The following is a 19,507-nucleotide window of genomic DNA, read 5'->3' as shown; positions in this document are numbered from 1 at the left end:
TGGAACTCCTGACCTCATGATCCGCCCGCCTTGGTCTCCCAAAGTGCTGGGATTACAAGCATAAGCCACCACGCCCAGCCTCATGATGTGAATGTATTACACTGACAAAATAAACGTGACAAAATAAAACTTCACATTGATAAGATAAAGGTGTAATTATTGGAATAGTGGTAGTGTTCTAGTACTTTCTTAAGCAAAAACATGGGTAAATGATTTCATAAGTGCAAATTTTTTACATATACATGTGTTTTAGCTTTTATAAAAATTGCAGAATATAACACATCCAAAAAAGAGTCTAAAATATAAATATACAGCATCAAAAAAATTCTCAACCACTACCCAGGCCATGAAAAAGCAGAACGCCTTCCAGAGTCCTTCCTGACGTTCTCCCCAGGCTCTGAACTCCTAAAATTACAATACTCATTTCCTTTCATAATATATACATATACACACACACATATATATACATACATGTGTGTATATTTACATATATACACACACACATATATATATTTTTTGAGACAGGTTCTTGCTCTGTCTCCCAGGCTGGAGGGCAGTGGTGCAATCACAGCTCACAGCAGCCTCAACTTCCCAGGCTCAAGGGATCCCTGGCTAATTTTTTTTTTAATTATTTTTTGTAGAGACTGGGTATTACAATGTTGCCAGAGCTGGTCTCAAACTCCTGGGCTCAAGCGATCCTCCTGCCTTGGCCTCCAAAAGTTCTGTGGGATTACAGGTGTGGGTCATCGTGCCCAGCCTATATTTTTATTTATAACGTTTGTATGCATCTGGGAAATTTCATAGAAATCTTTTCAAAAGGAAGTTTAGTGAGGTAGAAAGAGTGCAGATTTAGGAGTCAGAAAAACCAATTTTGAAAGGCCAGGCCTGCTATTTACTAAGTGTGTGACTTTGGGCAAGTCAGTCCCCCTCCTCCAGGCCTTTTTCTCACCTGTACATGCAGATGAGACCATCCACGGGTTCCAGGACTGTCGCAAACATTCAAATCATGAACATTTATGTAACAAGTTTATTGAGACCTCCTGAGACTTAAACCCTGTAGAAAACAGATGAATCAAACCCAGGCCCCATTCTCGGGAAGCTCACAGTGTGAAAATAGGTAACTACAAAAACACAGCCAATAAGTGCTTTGAAACAAGGAAGAACATAAAAAAGATGTAGTGTTCGAAAACCTGGAATCAAAAACTAACCGCGGAGAAAGGTAGGAGGATGTTCTAGACTCCTAGAGAAGAGCTGGGGAACATCCAGAAAGGCTCTTGCTGCCGACACAGCCACATCCCCTAGGTCTCTGGAGTTCACTGCAGGCTGGCCCATTGCAGGGAGGTGTAGACCACCTTACCATCAGGCTGCGGAGAACAGAGGAGCAGGGTCTTTCTGACGCTGGTTCCAAGGCGCCCAGCAGCAACCAGGTCTTGGAGTGGGATGGTGTCCTCGGGGGCCCAGCACTGAGCGATATAATGGGCGTGGAAGCGGAGGGGGTCACCTGGGGGAGGGAGAGAGGCACTGAAGCAGTGACCAATGGCAGAGGGCTAGACGCCACGGGAACGACCACTGGGAGGAGATTTGAGATCATTTCAGCCATCACTATAGATACTCTAAAACAGATGCTCTTGGACACAACTATTCCACTTCTAGGCTTTTTTTTTTTTTTTTTTTTTTTTGAGACAAAGTCTCGCTCTTGTCCCCCAGGCTGGAGTGCACTGGCACGATCTCGGCTCACTACAACCTCTGCCCCGTGGGTTCACGTGATTCTCCTGCTTCAGCCTCCCGAGTAGCTAGAAATACAGGCACCCACCACCACACCCAGTTAGTTTTAGTATTTTTAGTAGAGATGGGGTTTCACCATGTTGGCCAGACTGGTATCAAACTCCTGACCTCAGGTGATCCACCTGTCTTGGCCTCCCAAAGTGTTGGGATTACAGGCGTGAGCCATTGCGCACAGCATGTCTAACTACTTCTAAGTGAATCTTCTGGATCACAGTAATCATTTAATAAAAGTCGTTAAACTGCTTGCCCAATGAGTTCGGGAGCTCCCAAATGTTTCCTGTCTGTCTATGAATTTCAGAGGCTAAGAGAAAGTGAGACAAAAAAGAAAAATGCAGCTGGGCCTATAATTCCAGCACTTTGGGGGGCCGAGGTGGAAGGATTGCTTGAGCCCAGGAATCGGGACCAGCCTAAGCAACAATAGAGACCCCACCTCTATTAAGACAAAAAAAAAAAGAAAAGAAAAACGCAGAATACATTGGGATCGTATGGAAAGGCACAGCAACCAGAGGCCCCAACCCATACTCACCAGGATAGACCAGGAAGTCACCTCCGAACTTGCCAGCCGCACTGAGGAAGAAGCCTCGCTCCCACAGGTCTCTGTAGATACTGTAGCGCAGCTCGTGGGCAGGGCGGCCAGCGTGGGGCCAGTCTTTAGACTGGACACGCCAGTCCAGGGGCCTGGCCTTGACCGGTCGAGGCCTGGCAGTGGCCAGCTGGACAAGGAGAGCAGATCTGGGCAAGGGGGCTACCCCATTTGAGGGTCCTGCTTGGGAAGACGAGGGGCCTGGTGGGGAGTACAGAGAAGAGTTTGGTAAATTCAAGGGGTAAAGTCTTCTCACCCTCAGGGAGACCCAGGCACTGGATTCCCAGCTAAAATTCCTAAAAGATCTCTCCTCTCCTTCCCGTGGTCCCTGGACTCCACCTCCCATGCTCACCGGCTTCCTCCTGCTCTCCCGAAGCCTGGCCATCACTGGTCTCATCCTCTTTGGCAGCCTGGCTCGAGCCGGCCTCCTGGCTCGAGCTGGCCCCTGAAGCCTGTTCTAGTTTCTGCTTCTTAGCAGCCTGGCCCTCCGTAATCTTCTCCAGGAGCTCCTGACGACGGGTCTCCCGGGCCTCAGCTGCCAAGGCGCTCTGCTCCTGGAAGCTCTCCTCTTGCTGGCGCTTGAAGGATGTCAGGGCCTGAGAAGCACACTTCGCTGGAACCTCCAAGCTTATGGTCCCTTCGGAAGCCAGGAAACTTGACTCCCAGGTCCCGCTCCCACCGAACCCAGGAGTTCGAGCCCCGCCCCCTTACCAGGCTGTGGTGCCGAGAGTCTGGACGCGGGGCGCTGACCAGAGTCACGGCGCCGATCTCGGCCAAGAGCCGCGCCTCTTCGGGCATCAGCAGCAGCGGGAGGCCCAGGCGCGAGTTCTGGCGGGGCCCGCGGGGCAGGGCGCCTACCGTGCGGCCCCCCACACCCAGGCGCTCCCGGAGGGCCTGCACCGCCTCGGCTCCCCACACCAGGGAGCGGCCGTTCGCCACCTCCACCACCAGCATCCTCCTGCGGGAGCCGGGAGGCAAAGCAGTTACCGAAACAGCTGCGCGCCGCGGACCGCTGCAGAGCACCCAAAGCCTCCGGGGTCTCGGCGAAGCCCCGCCCCTAGGCCTCAGGGGGCGGGGCCTCGCTCAGCCGCCGTTCACCACCTGCTGGGCCCGAGCGCCAGGCCCCGCCCCCGGGCGATCCCACCAGGCCTCGCGGCCGCCGGAGACAAACCCCCGACCCTCGCCCCTCGCCAAGCCCCCGGGACCTCGCTCTACCCTTGTGACCCTGCGGTCGGCACCCGCTCTGTGCCCGCACTGCCGTACCTACCATTGCGCCTTGGAGTGTGAAAAACAAACCTCCGCAAGCGCGGCGACACGCCCCCTTACAAAGGACCATTTTGGCACCACCCTCTTGCAAAGTGGGCGTCACCCTTCGGGTGTTCCCGTCAGCGGTCAGAAGCTCTGGAGGCTAAGGCACCGCCGAGGCCACACCCTCTTCCGGACGCTCGGGCCTTCGCTCCTCCTCTTTCCGAACGACTGTGATTCGGCTTTCGGACCTCCTCGCTCTCAGACTCCCACAGTACAAAACCCTGCCCCCTCCCGAGCACAGGAAGTTCGGCATTCGGGCGTCCTCGGCTCCACCGAATCCGCAGCCCCGCCCCCTTTTCGAACGCCAGCAATTTGACGTTCGGGTGTTCTCGGCTCGGCCGAATCCGCAGCCCCGCCTCCTCCCGGACGCCATAGGTTCGGCGTTCGGGCGTCATCGGCTCCCGGCAGCCTCGCAGCCTGTGGCCCCGCCCCCTTCGAGCGCCAGCGCACCCCAGTTGGGGAGTTCCCGCCCTACGACCGAACCCCACAGCCGAAAGCCCCGCCCCCTGGGCACCCGCCGTCCACTCTCCGCTCGGGCGGGCTCACCCCAATTGGGAGCGCTCAGTCCGCCTCCTTGCCTCCCTTCAGAATGTCCCACTGTCCACCGATAGAACCAGCAAGTCACCTCATAAACAGTAATTCGCAGTCGAGGTGGAGCCACCCACTACGCACCGCGCCACGCGCTCCTTGCTCCACCCCCTCATGCCGACACCCTCGTCAACTTCGTCATCCCGCCCCATCAGCGCCGCGGGAAGTCAGGTCCCGCCCCTCGCAGGACCGAAGCCCCGCCCTCCTCCCGCGGGGGCCACCTTGGCTCCGCCCCACTGAGCGCACCTCCCTCTGCCGCTTCCTCTCCTCTACTTGGGAACTTGAGGATCTTCACCCTGGCCCGGTCCCGTAGGCTCACGCAGGCCCTCGGGGTTCCGCCCCTTTGAGGGCAAGTCGCTTTCGCCCCGCCCCCTTGTAAATACTCATCGGTATCTGGCGAACCTGTTGACTCCGCCTATCACCCTAGCGACACTTGTACCCAACTATCTACGAAGTAAACCGAAGCTTGTGGCCCCACCCACATCCGGCCGAGTCTGTGGCCCCGCCCACATCGGAACAGTGACCCTAAGGACTCGACTATCTCCGAAGAAAGCCGAAACATGTGGCCCCGCCCACAGTGGCCTCAGCTCTCCGTTCTCGACTATTGCCGAAGTGAGCCGAAGTTTGTGGCCCCGCCTCCGGGGAAACTCAAGCTCCCGATTGTTCCCGAAGGAACCCGAAGGGAGACCCCGCCTCATTCCTCACGCCGAGCTCCAAACCCCGCCTCCTTTCCGGAGCCCGTCTGTTCCCCTTCGGGTCCAAAGCTTTTGGCTCCTCCTTGTTCCGAGCCCGAAGGCCCGCCCCTTCACGTACTCGGAGCTCGGATCCCAGTGTGGACCTGGACTCGAATCCCGTTGCCGACTCGCGCTCTCGGCTTCTGCTCCGGGGCTTCTTCCCTGCCCGCCCGGGGCCCTGACCGTGGCTTCTTCCCCGGCCTGATCTGCGCAGCCCGGCGGGCGCCCAGAAGGAGCAGGCGGCGCGGGGGCGCGCTGGGCGGGGGAGGCGTGGCCGGAGCTGCGGCGGCAAGCGGGCTGGGACTGCTCGGCCGCCTCCTGCCCGGCGAGCAGCTCAGGTGGGCCAGGGTGGCGGCGCCCAGTGGCGAGGCGAGGTTACACGGCGGCAGGGTCTCTGCGGGCTGGCGGGTGCGGGGCGGCCCCGGAGGCGCGTTGGAACTCGGGGCTGGCGCAACCGCCTGTGGCTCTGCCGGGGATGCGCTGGGGTGCGCGGGACGGGTTGGGGCTGGGCCTGGGCCTGGGCCTGGGGAGGGGAGGGTGTTCGATCCCCGGGTTCTCAGTAGGAGAGGGGTCTGGAGCTCCGAAGGAGGTGCAGGTTGGAGGCCCGGGCTCCTCTGGGTGGTCTCGAAGGAGAAGGGCTGGGTGGTCCGGATATCTGGTTTCACAAGGGCCGGGGGATGGGGGATCCAAAGAGGGGGTCTGGGTTCCTGGATCCTCGCTGGAAGAGGGGGCTCGGAGGTCTAGATTCCTGGGCTGTCGAAGAGGAACGGTCCGGGAGGGGTGCCGTTTCTGGGTTTTTAAAAGAGGGGCGTCTTCAAATCTGGGTCCCCAGTATGGGTGCGGGGAGTAGCTTTGATTTCTGCGTTCGCAAAGGAGGGGCTTGGGTGCTGGGAGATCCCCACACTTTCCTGGGTTCTCCAAGGGCAGGAGAGCTGGAGGCCTGTGCGCTCAAAGGAGGGGCTGGGGGTGGATTCCTGTCTCCTCCAAGGAGGAAGGGGCTGGAGTCCGGGTTGCTAGGTTCTCAAAGGAGAGGAGCTGAGGCTCAGACTCCATCATCAAAAACTGGGGTCTAGAAGGCTGGGTTCCTGGATCCTCGAAGAGGGAGGAGGCAGGGGGCCTGGATTCCTGGGTTCTCACTGTGAATCTCTGCCCCTCCCCCAGACCATGTCGCCTGAAGAATGGACGTATCTAGTGGTTCTTCTTATCTCCATCCCCATCGGCTTCCTCTTTAAGAAAGCCGGTGAGTCAGGCTCCCTCCCCAGTGGAAAATAAAGGGGGGGGACCCTCTGGAAGGTTCCAGGCTTATGCTGTCCCTTCCCCCTGCAGGTCCTGGGCTGAAGAGATGGGGAGCAGCCGCTGTGGGCCTGGGGCTCACCCTGTTCACCTGTGGCCCCCACACTTTGCATTCTCTGGTCACCATCCTCGGGACCTGGGCCCTCATTCAGGCCCAGCCCTGGTGAGAATTTGGTGGAGGGAGGAGAGGGAGAGGAGGGGAGAGGAGGAAGCAACCTGTTTCCTCTTTGAGTCTTTTTCAGCTTCTGCCTCATCTCTAGCTGTCTCTTGTTGATCAGCTCATTTCTCTGTTTCATGTTTGTTTGTTTTTCTTTCTTTCTTTTTGAGATGGAGTTTCGCTCCTGTTGCCCAGGCTGCAGTTCAGTGGCACGATCTTGGCTCACTGCAACCTCCACCTCCCGGGTTCAAGCGATTCTCTTGCCTCAGCCTCCCAAGTAGCTGGGATTACAGGCATGCTCCACCACGCCTGGCTAATTTTGAATTTTTAATAGAGCCGGGGTTTCTCCATGTTGGTCAGGCTGATCTCGAACTCCTGACCTTGTGATCTGCCCGCCTCAGCCTTCCAAAGTGCTGGGATTACAGGCGTGAGCCACCGCATCCGGCCTTCATCTGCTTTTCTTCCTCCCCTGCCTTCTGCATCTGGTCCCTGTGTGTTTGTCCCAGTCCGCTACATCCATGTCATGGAGAGAAGTGGACAGTGTGTCTGCTGGCCTGGCCACCGTTCATATTCATTCATATCCACCTCTCTCTTCTTGAGCCCTGGACCTTGGAAATAAAGAAAAAGTGGAGGATTGCAGGGTCTTCACCCGAAGCTTCTCTTAACCTCGTTCTCTGTTGGTGTGTGTTTCTATGTGGCTGAGCCTCTTCTCCCACTGTTTCAATCATACTCATTCCGTCCCTACATCCACCCTCCTGTCCTCTCTCTGCCCTTCTGTGTTTCTGTCTCTAAACGAATGGGGAGAGCTGGGGGAGGATTGGTGGCTGGACTCGTGGAGTGAGTGGCCAAGGCCGAGACTTCTGTGCCCAACACAGCGCGCCTCCTGCTTTTGCCCAGCTCCTGCCACGCCCTGGCTCTGGCCTGGACTTTCTCCTATCTCCTGTTCTTCCGAGCCCTCAGCCTCCTGGGCCTGCCCACTCCCACGCCCTTCACCAATGCCGTCCAGCTGCTGCTGACGCTGAAGGTCAGACTCGGGGCTTGCCACTCCCCTCCAGCCTCCCTGTGGGCCCCTTCACCTCCCACTTTACCTCCCCCTTCAGCGACTCCCCGGGATTTTACCTCCAACACACCCTGGGGGTGGGACGTCACCTCACTTGCTGCCCTGGGCACAGCATTCCCCATTCACATGCCTTTGGGCAGGTCTTCACCTCCCAGCTCCTCCTGGGGTGAGGAAATAACCCACACAGGGTAACAGTAGGTGCCATTGGGTGCTTGCGGTGTGCCAGAGGCCCAGCTGGGTGGTTTACCAACATGCTGTCCTTGAATCTCTGTAGCCAGCTATTTTGCAAAGGAGAAAAACCAGCTCTGGGGAGAAGGTACTTGGTGAAGGGCACAAAACTAGGGCATCCAGGTCTGGCTCCTAATCACCTGGGAAGAGGGGTGAAAACAGAATCCCAGGGCCCACCCCAGACCCACAGAGTCATGGTTTCCTACTGGCGGCTTATCCGTGAACACAGCAGTCATGCTAGGTAGGGAGTGGCCTTCCCAGCATTCAGTGTGCCCTGTGGGAGCTCAGTGGTGGCAGGAGTAGGTTGGATGAGAGAGGGGTTCGTGGAGGAGCGTTTCAGGCCGCAGGATGTGTGGAGGGGAGCAGGCTGGGTTCCACAGGCTACACCAGCCACATCCACTTTCTGGGACGAGCAAAAGGGAACGGGCAGCAGGGCTGACACCGTGCTAGGCCTGGCTGGAGACCTTGAGGACACTGGACTTCTTCCCGTGGAGGATTGAGATCTGCTGGAAGAGGGGATTTTTGGTTTGCTGCCAGAAGAGGCAATGTGACCAGTTTTAAATGTTTAAAAATACTCGTTCTGGCTGGGCACAGTAGCTCACGCCTGTAATCCCAGCACTTTGGGAGGCTGAGGCAGGCGGATCACCTGAGGCCGGGAGTTCAAGACCAGCCTGACCAAAATGGAGAAACCCTGTCTCTACTAAAAATACAAAAGATTAGCTGGGCGTGGTGGTGCATACCTGTAATCCCAGCTACTCGGGAGGCTGAGGCAGGAGAATTGCTTGAACCCAGGAGGCGGAGGTTGTGGTGAGCTGAGATCGTACCATTGCACTCCAGCCTGGGCAACAAGAGCAAAACTCCATCTCAAAAATAAATAAATAGAAATACTCGTTCTAGGCCAGCTGCGGTGGCTCACGCCTGTAATCCCAGCACTTTGGGAGGCTGACGCGGGTAGATCACCTGAGGTCAAGAGTTTGAGACCATCCTGGCCAACATGGTAAAACTCCATCTCTACTAAAAATACAAAAATGAGCCGGGTGTGGTGGCTCACACCTGTAATCCCAGCTACTCAGGAGGCTGAGGCAGGATAATTGCTTGAACCTGGAAGGTGGAGGTTGCAGTGAGCCAAGATCCCGCCATTGCACTCCAGCCTGGGCCTTCCCGGGCAAGATTCCATCTCAAAAAAAAAAAGAAAAGAAAAGAAATAAAACTCGTTCTGGATGCTGAAGGAGAATTGAAGTGGAACAGGGCAAGATGGGATGGACTCAGATAAAGGGATCCTCCTTTGTCCGAGTCCAGGTGACAAACTGTGGTGGCTTGATACAGGCCGTTGGCTGGCTGTGGGTAGGTCTGAGTTGCAGCAGGAAACGCGCATTTAGGATGACTGAAGGAGTGGCCACCAATTGGGCAGGATGTAGAGGAGCAAGAAGGGATGGTGCCTGAACCCCAGCCCGGCAGAAGGAGCCGTTCCCAACCCTAGGCCCAGGGGAAATGGGTCAGGTTGTGGTACCTGGATGGAAAAAGGGTTGTGTAGGCCTGGTGCAGTGGCTCATACTTGTAAAATCCCAGCGCTTTGGGAGGTCATAGTGGGAGGACTGCTGGAGGCCAGGAGTTTAAGACCAGCCTGGGCAATACAGTGAGACCCTGTCTCTACAAAAAATTAATTTTTTAAATTTTATTTATTTTTAAAGATGGAGTCTCGCTCTGTTGCCCAGGCTGGAGTGCAGTGGTGTGATCTCACTGCAACCTCTGCCTCTCGGGTTCGAGCGATTCTCCTGCCTCAGCCTCTCGAGTAGCTGGGACTACAGGCGCCCACCACCACGCCTTGCTAATTTTTATATTTTTAGTAGAGATGGGGTTTCACCATGTTGGCCGGGCTGGTCTCAAACCCCTGACATCAAGTGATCTGCCTGCCTAGGCCAACCAAAGTGCTAGTGTTATAGGTGTGAGCCGTCACACCTGGCCCTAAATTTTTTTTTTTTTTTTTTTTGAGACGGAGTTTCACTCTTGTTGCCCAGGCTGGAGTGCAATGGTACGATCTTGGCTTACCGCAACCTCCGCCTCCCAGGTTCAAGCGATTCTCCTGCCTCAGCCTCCCGAGTAGCTGGAATTACAGGCACGCACCACCATGCCCGGCTAATTTTTTGTATTTTTAGTAGAGACGGGGTTTCTCCACGTTGGTCAGGCTGATCTCGAACTCCCGACCTCAGGTGATCCGCCTGCCTTGGCCTCCCAAAGTGCTGGGATTACAGGCGTGAGCCACCGCGCCCGGCCAAAATTATTTTTTTTAAAGGGTGTGTACAGCCACCCACCTTGAAATGATCTATCAAGGGTGACAGCCAGCCCAAGGCCATCTTACAAGCGAGTAAAAGCCCTACCCTCCCTCTCCTGACTTTGTCTCCAGCCAGGGATTTCTATTGACAACCCAGCCACAAGCTGGAAGAAGGAGATCTATTGATATAGGGTGGACCTTGGGACTGGTGGGAAAGGGTGGAGAGTACAACATATTCAGCTCAGTAGTGGAGATGGAAAGAGGCAACAGACTCAAACTTAAGGGATTTCAAGGCGGGCAGATCACTTGAGGCCAGGAGTTCGAGACCAGCCTGGCCAGCTGAGGCATGAGAATTGCTTGAGCCCCCAGGAGGTGGAGGTTGCAGTGAGCCGAGATCACGCCACTATACTCCAGCCTGGGTGACAGAGCAAAACTTGTCTCAAAAAAAAAAAAAAAAAAAAAAAGAGAGAGAGATTAAAGGATCGGATTTGGGGAGTGAGGGAGATTTTTGGCTTGAACAATTTGGTGGCCTGTTGTTTGAGGGGAGACACTAGAAGAGGGTCTACCTTGTGGGGTGGGTAACATCATGTTCCGTTTCCAGTGCGTTTGGGGTGCCTGGAGACATCCGAGTATAAATGCCAATAAGCCACTTGATGGATAGGTCTGGGGCTGGGGTAGCGTTTGGGCATCCTCAGCGTGTGGATAGTATCGAAACCTCCGTGATTGCATGAGAGCAGGTAAGCACGGAACAGGGAAAGGGGAGGAGGGCCTGGGACTGAGCCCTGGGGAACACCGCCCAGCTAGAGGCGTTACACACAACCTAGATGGGCAGAGCTGCGGGCACCCAGCACCCCTTGGCTGCCGAGGGCAGCCGCGCAAGGGAGATGGGTGTGGGGAAGGGCCCAGAGTCTGACCTGGCCCCTTGCCCACCCCCTTCTGCCCAGCTGGTGAGCCTGGCCAGTGAAGTCCAGGACCTGCACCTGGCCCAGAGGAAGGAAATAGCCTCAGGCTTCAGCAAGGGGCCCACCCTGGGGCTGCTGCCCGATGTGCCCTCCCTGATGGAGACGCTCAGCTACAGCTACTGCTACGTGGGAATCATGACAGGTGAGTGGGGCTGCCCTGACAGCTGTGCCACTCTGCCGCTCTGTCTCCTGTGTCCCCTTCCGCCCTGAGTGCCTGTTCTGTGTTCCCGCCCTGCCCGGGGCAACCTCCATCCTAGCATCTGCTGCTGTGAGGGTGGGCATGTGTCTGGGTCTACGTCTCACACCTCCGCTGGACCAGAGCTGCTTTGGGGTAGAAGCTGGCTGTCTCAGCCTAAGCGATTCCTTGCTCTTCTCCTTGTAGCGTATTGGGAGCAAAGAGAAGAGATAAAGGAGGTAAAGATCTATGTCAACCTGATGTTTTTGCTTCCCAGACTACAAATATTCACAGCTTAGGGTCCACTTTCAGTTTAAGGGAATATTTTTCATCTGGGCGTGGGGGCTTATGCCTATAATCCTAGCACTTTCGGAGGCTGAGGCGAGAGGATTGCTTGAGGCCAAGAGTTCAAGATCAACTTGGCCAACATAGCAAGATCCCGTCCCTTTATTTTAAACCTTTATTTTTAAAAAATAAATAAATATAAAATTAAAAGGGCCGGGCGCAGTGGCTCACGCCTGTAATCCCAGCACTTTGGGAGGCCGAGACAGGCAGATCACCTGAGGTCAGGAGTTTGAGACCAGCCTGGCCAACATGGTGAAACCCCGTCTCTACTGAAAATACAAAAATTAGCCGGGCATGGCGGAGTGTGCCTGTAATCCCAGCTACTTGGGAGGCTGAAACTGGAGAATCGCTTGAACCCAAGAAGCGGAGGTTGCAGTGAGCCAAGATCGCACCACTGCACTCCATCCTGGGCAACAGAGCAAGACTCCATCTCAAAAAATACATATGTATGTGTGTGTGCATGTGTGTATATATATGTATGTGTGTATGTGTATATATATGTGAAATTTTAAAAAGAAAATATTTTTCATTAATGTTTACCTCATCAAAGGTTTTTTTTCCAATAACAGCTTTAGGGAACTCTAATTCACATACTCATCCACTTAAAACATACAACTCTTGGCTTCTTTAATTTCCTGGGGAAAAAAAAAACACAAAACATACAACTCCCTGACTTTTGGTATATCCACAGAGTTGTGCAGACATGACCGCTGTGTAGTTATATTCAGAACAGTTTCATACCCTGCAAAGAAACCCCATGTCCATCATCCCGCAAACCTCCATCCATCCCTGGTAACCAGTAATTGACTTTCTATCTGTAAAGATTTGCCTGTTCTGGACATTGCGCTTATAAATGGAATCATACAACATGTGGTCTTATTTATTTATTTTAATTTGTTTTTTTTTTTTTCTTTTTAACTTCCCATGCTACATTGACCTAAACATGCGGTCTTTGTGAACATATAAAAATTTTAACCCCGGTCCCTTCTGTGAATCACACTGCTTCCTCCCTAGGCCAGACCACCATCAAATTGTAGCTAAAGTGCCACAGCTATCTCCTAGTTTCTTTCCTTCCTCCCTCCCTCCGTCCTTCCCTTTTCCCTTCTTCCTTCCCTCCCTCCTTCCTTCCCTCCTTCCCTCCCTTCTTTCTTCCCTTCTTCACTCCTTCCCTCCCTCCCTCCCTCCCTCCCTGGCTGGAATGCAGTAGCTCAGTCACTGCTCACTGCAGCCTGGGCTCAAACGATCCTCCCGCCTCAGCCTCCCCAGTAGCTGGGAATTCAGGTGCCCTCCACACCTGGCTAATTTTTATTTTTTGTAGTGATGGGGTCTTGCCGTTTTGCCCAGGCTGCTCTCCAACTGTTGGGCTCAAGCAGTCCTCCCAGCTAGGCCTCCCAAAGTGCTGGGATTCCAGGTGTGAGCCACCGCGCCGGCCCCTCTGTTTTTCTGTTACTGTCTCTGTCTCTCTGAGTTTCTTGTCCCCTGTCTCTCGTTCCTTATCCCCATCTCTCAGGGTCTCTGTCCCTACCCTTGGGGTCTCCCCGGCGCCCAGTCTCTGCCCGTCTCACTCCCTCTTCCCACCTTCCTTCCAAGCTCCCTGTCCTCCTCCTGCAGACTTGAGCTCTGCCCACCTGCCTGTCTGACCGCGGCCCTCCCTCCCCGCCCCACAGGCCCGTTCTTCCGCTACCGCACCTACCTGGACTGGCTGGAGCAGCCCTTCCCCGGGGCGGTGCCCAGCCTGCGGCCCCTGCTGCGCCGCGCCTGGCCGGCCCCGCTCTTCGGCCTGCTGTTCCTGCTCTCCTCTCACCTCTTCCCGCTGGAGGCCGTGCGCGAGGACGCCTTCTACGCCCGCCCGCTGCCCGCCCGCCTCTTCTACATGATCCCCGTCTTCTTCGCCTTCCGCATGCGCTTCTACGTGGCCTGGATTGCCGCCGAGTGCGGCTGCATTGCCGCCGGCTTTGGGGCCTACCCCGTGGCCGCCAAAGCCCGGGCCGGAGGCGGCCCCACCCTCCAATGCCCACCCCCCAGCAGGTCAGGCGGCGCGAGGGAGGCTTCCCAAGACCCAGCAGCCCCCACCTCCAAGGGCTGGCTCTGCCCCTAGCAGGGAGGAGAGCGGGGAGCAAGGGGCCAGGGCCACCACCTTTTTTAGCAGAGTGTCGCCCCCTTGGCAACCACGGCCTGCCAGCCCCTGTCGGTGGGGAAAAGATCCCTGGTACTGGCAGATGCCCCTTGTTGCTAGCGCTTGTCACCCCGCAGTGTGGTGAACTGCCCCCTGTCGCTAGGAAAAGGTGGTAACTTAGCAACCCTGTGCCACCCCTCTGTTGCCACAGAAGTGTCACCCCCCAGAACCAGATTGTTCCTGCTTGCTGGGGATGCCATCCTTTGCTAGTGGTGGGTCACCCTCTGTTGCTAGGGAAACGGTTCCCTAGCAACAGAATGCCACTATTTGCTAGGGAAGCAGGATCCCTGGCAACAGTAGCTCACCTCCTTTTTACCAGAAGTTTTGCTCTGTTGCTGCAGATATGGCACTCCCTGCACTGCCCCTTTGTTGCTAGGAGCTAGCACTGCTCCACCCCGTGGGATGTCCTCACATAGCGGCCCTCAGCAGCCCTCTGCAAGGAAATAGCAATTTCCAATCCCTGACCAGTGCTGTTCCCCAGCAGAGGGCACGCCATTCCTACCAACTACAGTTACCCTGTTGCTAAGGAAGCCAAACCTCCCCCTGGAAACTGTGGGTTGACCCTTGTTGCCAGAGAGGCTCCACCCCCCAGCACCTGCATTGCTAGGCAAGTCGCACGGCCATAGCTGTGGACTCTCTTGTGGCTGAGGAAGTATTGCCCCCGTGTTGCTAGGGAGATGGCACCCCCGGCAACCAGGAGTAGACTGCCCTTGTGTTCCTGACAGCTGCAGTCAGCCTTCCCCCAGGGGCTTGGACTGCGGCTGGGGGAACAGCCTGTTGATGTAAATGATGAACTACTACTCCCTGCTAGGGTTGTCCCCTAGTCGTCACAAACTGCCATTCTGTTGTGGGGGTAGTGACACCCCCACGTGAATTTGTTACCACTGCCCTAATAACCGTGCCCTGACCTCCAGCTGCTAGAGAGAGGATGTCCCCCTAGTAAAGCCAAGCAGGAATTGAAGGTTTTTCTAAATCTGCTCGGTCCTCACTCCTAAAGGATGGCTCCCCTCCTGTCATCAGAGGCCACCAAGGCTTCATATGGGCCAATGTTTCCCACTGCTGGGGCTGTCGACATGAGTGATGAGGGAGCCACTGTATTGCTAGAGGTGACACTTCTCCAATAATCACTGCGACCAGGAAAAAAGCCCCTTTCTAAAAGCCTTTCTAAACATCCTAGGCCTTGTTGCTAAGGAATGCCTTTTCCTTAGCAACAAAGATCATGGGGACCCCACTGGCGCCTGGAACATCTCCCTAGCAACCGTGAAGCACCTTGTTATTAGGGATGATAACCACAACTTCCCTGGCAACTGCAGTGTCCGACAATTTAGAAGGGACCATCCTTGGCGGCTTCTCTGAATATACTGAGCTTGGTTGCTAAAGGACTCATAGCTTAGCAACCATAGCCCTTCAAGGCTTTTCATGGCTGTGGTGGGCCCCATTAGGTACCAAAAGAAGAAGAACCCCATTGTCAGTGAACTGTACCACCCAGCCCACCCACCTTCCTCCCCTACAGGCACCCTCTGGGCCACCCTCCCTTGTTGCCCTAGCAAGTCTGACAGCCAGAGGGCCATTGCCTGGCCAGGATCCCTTCCTTAGCATCCGGGGCTGGGACACTAGCAGGCGTCGGGAGGGGGCCTGGCTGAGCTGCATGTCTGTCCCCCACCCTCATCCTCCACCCCCCAGTCCGGAGAAGGCGGCTTCCTTGGAGTATGACTATGAGACCATCCGCAACATCGACTGCTACAGCACAGATTTCTGCGTGCGGGTGCGCGATGGCATGCGGTACTGGAACATGACGGTGCAGTGGTGGCTGGCGCAGTATATCTACAAGAGCGCACCTACCCGTTCCTATGTCCTGCGGTGAGTGAGCCCGCCCAGTCTCAGGTGACACTGCGGAACTACATCTCCCAGCAGGCCCCAGGGTAGCCTGCAGTGTCCCTGGCTGGGCCCCTGCCCCGGAGGCTCATGGGAATTGTAGTTTGTTTAGCCTGGTTTTGCCCTGCCTCTAATTATAGTGGCAGCATGCCGGTGTAAAATCGTTCCCCCTCTCGGGGCCTCAGTTTCTACTTCTGTTTTCTACTTCTGTAAAGTCAGCCTCACTCAGCAGAAGCAATGTACTGAGTCCTGTGGACTCAATAGCCAGCCTTCCTGGAATCTTGGCCGTCCAGGTTACGGAGACACCTTGAGGAGTTAGTTGACCTCTTAGTTGCCTCAAGTGTTGAATGGAGTGAATGCTATTTATTACTGGTTTCATAGGTAGATAGAAGGACTAAATGTGATAAAATGTGAAATGTATTTAATGTGAGGCCTGACAGGTAAGTGCGTGCTATGTATTCATTTTTATTGTTTTTCATTCTTCCAATATTTCTCGAGTGGAGACTCTGTGCTTGACACTGTTATCTGTGCAGCCTTTAGAAGCAGAAACTCAGCCGGGCGCGGCAGCTCATGCCTGGAATCCCAGCACTTTGGGAGGCCCAAGCAGGTGGATCATGAGGTCAGGGGTTCGAGACCAGCCTGACCAACATGGTGACACGCTGTCTCTACTAAAAATACAAAAAATTACCCTGGTGTGGTGGCGCGTGCCTGTAGTCCCAGCTACTCGGGAGGCTGGGGCAGGAGAATGGCCTGAACCTGGGAGGCAGAGGTTGCAGGGAGCCGGGATGTCGCCACTGCACTGCAACCTGGGCGACAGCGAGACTCCGTCTCAAAAAAGAAAAAAAAAAAAAAAAAAAGAAGTAGAAACTCATAGCCAGGCGTGGTGGCTCACACTTGTAATCCCAGCAGTTTGGGAGGCCCAGGCAGGTGGATCATCTTGAGGTCAGGGCAATATGGTGAAGACCAGCCTGGGCAATATGGAGAAACCCCTTCTCTACTAAAAATACAAAAAATTAGCTAGGCATGGTGGCGGGCGCCTATAATCCCAGCTACTAGGGAGGCTGAGGCAAGAGAATCACTTGAACCCGGGAGGCGGAGGTTGCAGTGAGCGAGGTCACCTGGGCAACAGAGAGAGACTTTGTCTCAAAATAAAATAAAATAGGCCGGGCGCGGTGGCTCATGCCTATAATCCCAGCAATTTGGGAGGCCAAGGTGGGTGGATCACAAGGTCAGGAGATCAAGACCATCCTGGCCAAGGTGGTGAAACCCCGTCTCTACTAAAAATACAAAAATGGCTGGGTGCGGTGGCTCACACCTGTAATCCCAGCACTTTGGTAGGCCACGGCGGGTGGATCACAAGGTCAAGAGATTGAGAGCATCCTGGCCAACATGGTGAAACCCCATCTTTACTAGAAATACAAAAATTAGCCTGGCATGGTGGTGGGCACCTGTAGTCCCAGCTGCTTGGGAGGCTGAGGCAGGAGAATGACTTGAACCCGGGAGGCAGAGGTTGCAGTGAGCTGAGATTGCGCCACTGCACTCCAGCATGGGCGGCAGAGTGAGACTCCGTCTGAACAACAACAACAAAAAATACAAAAATTAGCTGAGTTTGGTGGCATTTGCCTATAATCCCAGCTACTTGGGAGGCTGAGGCATAAGAATCGCTTGAATCCAAGAGGCGGAGGCTGCAGTGAGCCTTGTCCTGTGGCGACAGAGTGAGACTCTGTCTCCAAAAAAAAATAAAAAATAAAAAAGAGTGAGGAAAGATGGTGCTGGGCCTTGGAGGAAGAGGAACATATCTCCTGGGCCCAGAATAAGGAAGGACCACAGGCCAGGGACTTCTGGATCTTCATGAGCCAGGCAGGAGTTCTCAAATGTTAACAGGCATCAGAGTCACCTGGAGGACTTGTTACTTGGAAGACTTCTCCTGGGCCCCCCCCCCCAGGGCTTCTGGTGCAAAAGGGGTGGGGACAAGGATTTGTATGTCTCACAAGTTCTCAGGTGATGCTGATGCCAGACCTGGGACCCCAGGTTAAGAACCACCAGGCTGCCCGGGTGTGGTGGCTGACACCTGTGATCCCAGCACTTTGGGAGGCCAAGGCGGGCGGATCACGAGGTCAGGAGATCGAGACCATCCTGGCTAACACGGTGAAACCCCATCTCTACTAAAAATAGAAAAGAAAATTAGCCGGGCATGGTGGCGGGCACCTGTAGTCCCAGCTACTCGGGAGGCTGAGGCAGGAGAATGGCGTGAACCCGGGAGGCGGAGCTTGCAGTGAGCCGAGATCGCGCCACTGCACTCTAGCCTGGGCGACAGAGCAAGACTCTGTCTCAAAAAAAAAAAAAAAAAAAACCACTGGGCTGAAGAATTAAGACTTGTTGGTCCTGGGAGAGGAAGGGCAGTGGAATATAAAATGTTAAATCTTTAAAGAAGAAGAGGGTCTTGATAGGACTGAGTGTGTGTGGAAGGCTGCGAGCTCCTGGATCCCTGAAGGAGACAGAGGCCTGTAGCCTCCTCCGCCTTCCGGAGCTAGGGGCATGGGTCTGAGCGGGGAGGGTCTGGGGCCTGGTCTCCTGGATCTGAGGGAGGAGGGAAATGGGGTCTGGTCTCCTGGGTCTGAGGGAGGAGGGAGGTGGGGTCTGGACTCCTGGGTCTGAGGGAGGAGGGACTGGGGCCTGATCTCCTGGGTCTGAGGGAGGAAGGGGTGGGGTCTGGACTCCTGGGTGTGAGGGAGGAGGGGCTGGGCCTGCACTTCTGGGTCTGAGGGAGGAGGAGCTGGGGCCTGGACTCCTGGGTGTGAGGGAGGAGGGGCTGGGCCTGCACTTCTGGGTCTGAGGGAGGAGGGGCTGGGGTCCTGGACTCCTGGATCTGGGGGCAGTGGGCACTGGGGACCTGGACTCGTAGGTCCTGACTCCCAGCCTCCTCCTCAGGAGCGCCTGGACCATGCTGCTGAGCGCCTACTGGCACGGCCTCCACCCGGGCTACTACCTGAGCTTCCTGACCATCCCGCTGTGCCTGGCTGCCGAGGGCCGGCTGGAGTCAGCCCTGCGGGGGCGGCTGAGCCCAGGGGGCCAGAAGGCCTGGGACTGGGTGCACTGGTTCCTGAAGATGCGTGCCTATGACTACATGTGCATGGGCTTCGTGCTGCTCTCCTTGGCAGACACACTTCGGTACTGGGCCTCCATCTACTTCTGTATCCACTTCCTGGCCCTGGCAGCCCTGGGGCTGGGGCTGGCTTTAGGTGGGGGCAGCCCCAGCCGGCGGAAGGCAGCATCCCAGCCCACCAGCCTTGCCCCGGAGAAGCTCCGGGAGGAGTAAGCTGTCACGACGCTCCCTCTGCCAGCTGGTCCCGGGAATTCTGTGAACCAGGCTGCTGTCTCCTCCGCAGAAAGAGTCCTTACCTTGGAGAGGGTCCTGGAGAGAATTTCCTCTTCCCCAGCTAAATACCCTGCCTGCAACTGAAGCAGACCCGGGGGTGTCCTCCCTGCCCTCTGCCCAGAGGCCACCTCCACTCCTACAAAATCAAAGTATTGTCCAGACAAGAGTCACTGGCCCCTGCTCCAGCTTCTGGGTATCCAGAGAGCACTGCACTTCCCCAAAACGGAAGGGGCCCCTGGGCAGTGGGTTTTGGGCAAATTCCCTTTCTTTGCATCCACAATGTGGGGTCGGAGCTTGGGGGCAGGTCCTGGGAATGGGAAGCCTCTTCCTTGTGTCTTTCGCTCCACTTTTAGCTCATTGCACCGATATTGCAGACTTGGAAGGAAGCATAAGCTTCCCATTTCACAAAGGGGAAACTGAGGTGCAGATGCGCGGGCCTGGGGACGGCCGTCCCATGGCTTCCATCTGAGCCACCTCGGGGCCCCAGCGCTCCTGGCGCCCTCTTCTCATCGCTTGGCCTATGACAGGTCACCGTGTGTAAATCTTTCCCAATAAAGTGTTGCACAAAGGCATTGTGTCCGTGCAGG

The 19,507-nt window shown here is 55.6% G+C and overlaps 2 protein-coding genes across 10 annotated transcripts; one reads left to right on the top strand and one right to left on the bottom strand.

The window, feature by feature from the left end:
• Positions 1-1,009: 1,009 nt before the first annotated feature.
• TSEN34 (tRNA splicing endonuclease subunit 34) lies at positions 1,010-4,762 on the bottom strand. Of its 5 annotated transcripts, none has more exons than XM_009436363.5 (5): positions 4,511-4,762; positions 3,080-3,326; positions 2,721-2,964; positions 2,312-2,569; positions 1,010-1,501 (listed from the first exon to the last, which is right to left on the bottom strand). In XM_009436363.5, exons 2-5 carry the CDS (start codon positions 3,320-3,322, stop codon positions 1,314-1,316), a joined length of 933 nt encoding a protein of 310 aa, XP_009434638.1. In that variant the 5' UTR covers positions 3,323-3,326; positions 4,511-4,762; the 3' UTR covers positions 1,010-1,313. The 5 variants fall into 5 exon arrangements, with proteins under 5 accessions (XP_009434638.1, XP_001174919.1, XP_009434637.1 ...); XM_001174919.7 differs by lacking the exon at positions 4,511-4,762 and adding an exon at positions 4,223-4,420; XM_009436362.5 differs by lacking the exon at positions 4,511-4,762 and adding an exon at positions 4,302-4,420.
• A 229-nt stretch (positions 4,763-4,991) lies between these two features.
• On the top strand, positions 4,992-19,489 carry MBOAT7 (membrane bound O-acyltransferase domain containing 7). 5 transcript variants are annotated; one of them, XM_003316658.4, is made up of 8 exons: positions 4,992-5,336; positions 6,160-6,238; positions 6,325-6,454; positions 7,346-7,472; positions 10,953-11,112; positions 13,158-13,518; positions 15,350-15,526; positions 18,473-19,489. In XM_003316658.4, exons 2-8 carry the CDS (start codon positions 6,163-6,165, stop codon positions 18,858-18,860), a joined length of 1,419 nt encoding a protein of 472 aa, XP_003316706.2. In that variant the 5' UTR covers positions 4,992-5,336; positions 6,160-6,162; the 3' UTR covers positions 18,861-19,489. The 5 variants fall into 5 exon arrangements, with proteins under 5 accessions (XP_003316706.2, XP_063658346.1, XP_009434639.2 ...); XM_009436364.3 differs by having other exon boundaries at positions 5,187-5,483; XM_063802276.1 differs by lacking the exon at positions 7,346-7,472 and having other exon boundaries at positions 5,058-5,336.
• Positions 19,490-19,507: the final 18 nt, after the last annotated feature.

Source organism: Pan troglodytes, chromosome 20 (genome assembly GCF_028858775.2).
Source record: "Pan troglodytes isolate AG18354 chromosome 20, NHGRI_mPanTro3-v2.0_pri, whole genome shotgun sequence".
In the NCBI taxonomy this organism is placed as follows: Eukaryota; Metazoa; Chordata; class Mammalia; order Primates; family Hominidae; genus Pan; species Pan troglodytes.
This window is presented reverse-complemented; position numbering and strand designations above follow the sequence as displayed.

Coding starts and splice junctions, on each gene's coding strand:
- MBOAT7 (XM_003316658.4), top strand. CDS start 6,163: ATGTCGCCTGAAGAATGGACGTATCTAGTGGTTCTTCTTATCTCCATC. Junction 7,473..10,952: donor AGCTGCTGCTGACGCTGAAG/GTCAGACTCGGG, acceptor CCTTCTGCCCAG/CTGGTGAGCCTGGCCAGTGA. Junction 11,113..13,157: donor CTACGTGGGAATCATGACAG/GTGAGTGGGGCT, acceptor CCCGCCCCACAG/GCCCGTTCTTCCGCTACCGC.
- TSEN34 (XM_063802279.1), bottom strand. CDS start 4,380: ATGAGGGGGTGGAGCAAGGAGCGCGTGGCGCG. Junction 2,965..3,079: donor ACTCTCGGCACCACAGCCTG/GTAAGGGGGCGG, acceptor TGTGCTTCTCAG/GCCCTGACATCCTTCAAGCG. Junction 2,570..2,720: donor GGGAGAGCAGGAGGAAGCCG/GTGAGCATGGGA, acceptor ACTCCCCACCAG/GCCCCTCGTCTTCCCAAGCA.